Genomic DNA, 5,562 nt, shown 5'->3' with positions numbered 1-5,562 from the left:
TCGAGGGCGTTACAGTGCATTACCGAGAAGGCCCAGAGATACCTCTCCGGTACTCGGAGTGACAAATCCTCATCTCGATCTATGCCAACCCAACAAACACCTTCGGAGATACCTGTAGAGCATCTTTATAATCACCCAGTTACGTTGTGACGTTTGATAGCACACAAGGTATTTCTCCGGTATCCGGGAGTTGCATAATTTCATAGTCGAAGGAATATGTATTTGATATGAAGAAAGCAATAGCAATAAAACTGAACGATCATAATGCTAAGCTAACGGATGGGTCTTGTCCATCACATCATTCTCCTAATGATGTGATCCTGTTATCAAATGACAACTCATGTCAATGGTTAGGAAACCTTAACCATCTTTGATCAATGAGCTAGTCTAGTAGAGGCTCACTAGGGACACGGTGTTTGTTTATATATTCACACATGTATCAAAGTTTCCAATCAATACAATTCTAGCATGAATAATAAACGTTTATCATAAATAAGAAAATATAAAATAATAACTTTATTATTGCCTCTAGGACATGTTTCCTTCACTTAGACCATGAGAACATAGTATACCAACATACCGGATGGTTACTTTGAGATTGCCAAACATCACACCGTAACTGGGTGCCAATAAAAATAACTTACAGGTGTATCAGAAAAGTATTATTGTGGATATAATCCTAACAATAGTGCATGGCGTATGTATATATATGGAGGCAATCGAATCTACCAATCAGTGCGGACGGAAGTACGCATATGGATTTATACTAGTTCAGGCTCTCCCCGGTGAAGGTAATACTCTACCGCTGTGATGCTCTTAGCTCTTGGTATAAGGTACGATATATCGATGCTCAACCTTCAGCCCAATGCTCCCATTCCTCCTTAAATAGAGTGTGTTAGGATGAAGGCCATTACAGACATGTATTAATGCTATTCATGGTCTCATATGTGGCCGACTGTTCCTTGACTATTATTGTTAGTAATTGTCGTTTTTAACTAAATTATATCATAATTGGGTAACTGAAGTCATTAAGCATCGTGGGTGGCATTGGTATCCTAGGTTGTAGTCGACTATAAGCACTATTTCATTTGAGATCATCTTAAAAACATTTTTCTATATCAAAATTTGGTGTCAACACACGCCTTATCTAGCAGAAACTCCTATGCATCATCTTGTTGTACTGCAGCCGGGAGATCTGCCGCCTCATGGTGCAGAAATTTCAAGTAACCTTTTGTAGACGTAGACGTAGCATTACTCCAAAATATTACCCCCAAAGTGATACTTTTTGTTAGGTCCCACAAATGATAGTTTTTGGCAATTTACTGCACGAGGATAATTGGTTCTCTCCTTCTAATACTTGGCTACATTTGGTCCCGATGACTATAATTCCTATGCTTGTAGATGAATAAAGGATGTTTGAAGTGTCAAAAAAAAGAAACACGCCTTGTCTAGCAGATGCTCCTATGCATCATCTCATTGTACTGCAGCGAGGAGATCTGCCGCTGCATCCTCATCTGCGAGTAGAAGTTGGCGATGAACTCCTCCGCCTTGACGTCCACCCCGGCGTCCTCGCCGTCCTCTTGTTCCACGGCGCCGAAGTCCGCGCAGCTCGCTCCCATCACCGCCCGCTGGAGCAGCTGCTCCTCCGCGCAATCGTCGAGGTTCTCGACGCCGTACTCGCTCGGCCCGGCACCGTGGCCGTCCCCGACGCTGCCCGCGACCCTCTCGCGCGGGTCGCAGAAGAAGTAGCGGTCGCCACTGTAGTCGTCGGGGGTGTCCGGGACGGCGGGGGCGATGCAGGGGATGAAGCGGAGCACGAGCGCGGAGGGGGCGCGGAACCGGAACGCCGGAGTCTCGTCGATGGAGAACTCGCGCTCACCGTAGCGCAGCCGGTCGCTGCGCCCGCTGCACCCCAGGGTCTTGAGCAGGCCGAGACCGTGCACGACGATTCCCTTCCGCGCCCGGAGCGCCGCCAGCCGCAGCAGCCGCCACGCCCGCCCTCGTATCGACGCCCTTCTCGTCGCCTTAGGCGTCGTCGTTGCCATTGTAGTGCTGTCTACCAGAATGGCAGCCTCCCCTGTTGCTTGCTGCAATGCTGCTCTGCTGTTTCGCTTCTACTACCACGCTAAGTTACTGATGAATGAGATGAGTGGGGCAGTGCTGCATAAATAGGGAGCTGGCAGCTGGCTTTGCTTGTGCTGTGTGTCGTGTGGCGGGAGCCGGAGCGCGACGTGAGAGAAGAGAAGCGAGCGCGTTTGTTTGGCTGCTTGCTTCGTGGTTGGCACAGAGCTGGAGGCTAGAGCGGCGGGGTGACTACTGACTAGGGTCGTGTCGTGTGGGCGTCCGCCAGGGAAGGGTGGACGCATAGTACGCGCCGGATCGACCAGACGGACGGCGGGAAGGAAGCGATGCGTTTCTGGACGTGGGGACGTTTCGTGGGTTCAGTTTCCAGCTCCTGGTTTTCCGAACACGGTTTTGTTTTGCCTGCCAGAGTACTGACGGCAAACTGTGAAGAGTGAAGACTGGGACCTGCTGGATTTACGTGCTTTTTTTGGCGGCGAATTTACGTGCTTTCCTTGGTGCTTCGTGCTACGTTTTGTTGTATACATGGCCTCAACTGTAGTTTTCTTGGCGCAGACAAAGCTTTGCCGTGGATTTTGCTTCCAGTCCCGCCTCAGTTCTAGTAGTGAGATAGTGTCAAAGGTCGATTTGTAGTACAGGAACATGTACAAAAAATAAAGGTAGTATCTTAAGGCATCTCCAACCCGACCCTCAAATCCGATACCGTATCCGTTCGTGGACCGGTGTGCAAAGTTTAATAAACTAAATAGGTTTTATTAAACAAGACAGATTTCAACATAATTCGCATAGAACAAACGATATTTTGCCGCTCCTTTGCTTCTTTCCCCTTTCTTCCACCAAGGCCCATATACCTTCCGGGGGGTCCCGGTAACCTCTCGATGTTCCGGTATACTCCTGTTTTTACCCGGAACCATTCCGATGTCCAAACATAGACTTTCAATATATCGATCTTTACGTCTCGACCATTTCGAGACTCCTCGTCATGTCCGTGATCAAATCCGGGACTCCGAACTACCTTCTGTACATCAAAACACATAAACTCGTAATACCGATCGTCACCGACTGTTAAGCGCGCGGATCCTACGGGTTCGAAAACTATGTAGACATGACCGAGACATGTCTCCGGTCAATAACCAATAGTGAAGGAAATATGCCCTAGAGGCAATAATAAAGTTATTATTTATTTCCTTATATCATGATAAATGTTTATTATTCATGCTAGAATTGTATTAACCGGAAACATAATACATGTGTGAATACATAGACAAAACAAAGTGTCAATAGTATGCCTCTACTTGACTAGCTCGTTAATCAAAGATGGTTATGTTTCCTAACCATGAACAATGAGTTGTTATTTGATTAACGGGATCACATCATTAAGTGAATGATCTGATTGACATGACCCATTCCATTAGCTTAGCACCCGATCGTTTAGTATGTTGCTATTGCTTTCTTCATGACTTATACATGTTCCTATAACTATGAGATTATGCAACTCCCGTTTGCCGGAGGAACACTTTGGGTGCTACCAAACGTCACAACGTAACTGGGTGATTATAAAGGAGTACTACAGGTGTCTCCAAAGGTACATGTTGGGTTGCGTATTTCGAGATTAGGATTTGTCACTCCGATTGTCGGAGAGGTATCTCTGGGCCCTCTCGGTAATGCACATCACTTAAGCCTTGCAAGCATTGCAACTAATGAGTTAGTTGCGGAATGATGTATTACAGAACGAGTAAAGAGACTTGCCGGTAACGAGATTGAACTAGGTATTTGGAATACCGACGATCGAATCTCGGGCAAGTAACATACCGATGACAAAGGGAACGACGTATGTTGTTATGCGGTCTGACCGATAAAGATCTTCGTAGAATATGTAGGAGCCAATATGGGCATCCAGGTCCCGCTATTGGTTATTGACCGGAGACGTGTCTCGGTCATGTCTACATTGTTCTCGAACCCGTAGGGTCCGCACGCTTAAGGTTACGATGACAGTTATATTATGAGTTTATGCATTTTGATGTACCGAAGGTTGTTCGGAGTCCCGGATGTGATCACGGACATGACGAGGAGTCTCGAAATGATCGAGACATCAAGATTGATATATTGGAAGCCTATGTTTGGATATCGGAAGTGTTCCGGGTGAAATCGGGATTTTACCGGAGTACCGGAAGGTTATCGGAACCCCCCCGGGAGCTATATGGGCCTTAGTGGGCTTTAGTGGAAAAGAGAAGGGGCAGCCCAAGATGGGCTGCGCGCCTCCCCCCTCCCCTAGTCCTATTAGGACAAGGAGAGGTGGCCGGCCCCCCCTCTCTCTTTTCCCCCTCCGCGAATCCTATTCCAACTAGGATTGGGGGGGGGGGGGGAATCCTACTCCCAGAGGGAGTAGGACTCTCCTGGCGCGCCCTCCTTGGCCGGCCAGCCTCCCACCTTAGTCCTTTATATACGGAGGCAGGGGCACCCCAGAGACACACAAGTTGATCCACGTGATCTATTCCTTAGCCGTGTGCGGCGCCCCCAGCCACCATAGTCCTCGATAATATTGTAGCGGAGTTTAGGCGAAGCCCTGCTGCTGTAGTGCATCAAGATCGTCACCACGCCGTCGTGCTGGCGGAACTCTTCCCTGACACTTTGCTGGATCGAAGTCCGGGGATCGTCATCGAGCTGAACGTGTGCTAGAACTCGGAGGTGTCGTAGTTTCGGTGCTTGGTCGGTCGGATCGTGAAGACGTACGACTACATCAACCAAACGCTTCCGTTGTCGATCTACTAGGTATGTAGATCATACTCTCCCCTCTCATTGCTATGCATCACATGATCTTGCATGTGCGTAGGAAATTTTTTGAAATTACTACGAAACCCAACAGTGGCATCTGAACCTAGGTTTTATATGTTGATGTTATATGCACGAGTAGAACACAAGTGAGTTGTGGGCGATATAAGTCATACTGCCTACCAGCATGTCATACTTTGGTTCGGCGGTATTGTTGGATGAAGCGGCCCAGACCGACATTACGCGTACGCTTACGCGAGACCGGTTCTCCCGACGTGCTTTGCACAGAGGTGGCTTGTGGGTGACAGTTTCTCCAACTTTAGTTGAACCAAGTATGGCTATGCCCGGTCCTTGCGAAGGTTAAAACGGGGTCAAATTGACAAACTATCGTTGTGGTTTTGATGCGTAGGTGAGATTGGTTCTTACTTAAGCCCGTAGCAGCCACGTAAAACTTGCAACAACAAAGTAGAGGACGTCTAACTTGTTTTCGCAGGGCATGTTGTGATGTGATATGGTCAAGGCATGATGCTGAATTTTATTGTATGAGATGATCATGTTTTGTAACCGAGTTATCGGCAACCGGCAGGAGCCATATGGTTGTCGCTTTATTGTATGCAATGCAATCGCGATGTAATGCTTTACTTTATCACTAAACGGTGGCGATAGTCGTTGAAGCACAAGCTTGGCGAGACGACAACGATGCTACGA

At 47.7% G+C, this 5,562-nt stretch overlaps 1 protein-coding gene across 1 annotated transcript; it reads right to left on the bottom strand.

Annotated features, from left to right (window-relative positions):
- Window positions 1-1,262: 1,262 nt before the first annotated feature.
- Window positions 1,263-2,158, bottom strand: LOC125553917. The gene has a single exon (XM_048717565.1). It carries the CDS (start codon window positions 2,043-2,045, stop codon window positions 1,449-1,451), a length of 597 nt encoding a protein of 198 aa, XP_048573522.1. The 5' UTR covers window positions 2,046-2,158; the 3' UTR covers window positions 1,263-1,448.
- Between the last annotated feature and the right edge of the window lie 3,404 nt (window positions 2,159-5,562).

This window comes from Triticum urartu, chromosome 4 (assembly GCF_003073215.2).
Source record: "Triticum urartu cultivar G1812 chromosome 4, Tu2.1, whole genome shotgun sequence".
Lineage (NCBI taxonomy): Eukaryota > Viridiplantae > Streptophyta > Magnoliopsida > Poales > Poaceae > Triticum > Triticum urartu.
Note: the sequence above shows the minus strand (reverse complement) of the source record. Positions and strands in the feature narration are given on the sequence as shown.

Coding starts and splice junctions, on each gene's coding strand:
- LOC125553917 (XM_048717565.1), bottom strand. CDS start 2,045: ATGGCAACGACGACGCCTAAGGCGACGAGAAGGGCGTCGATACGAGGG.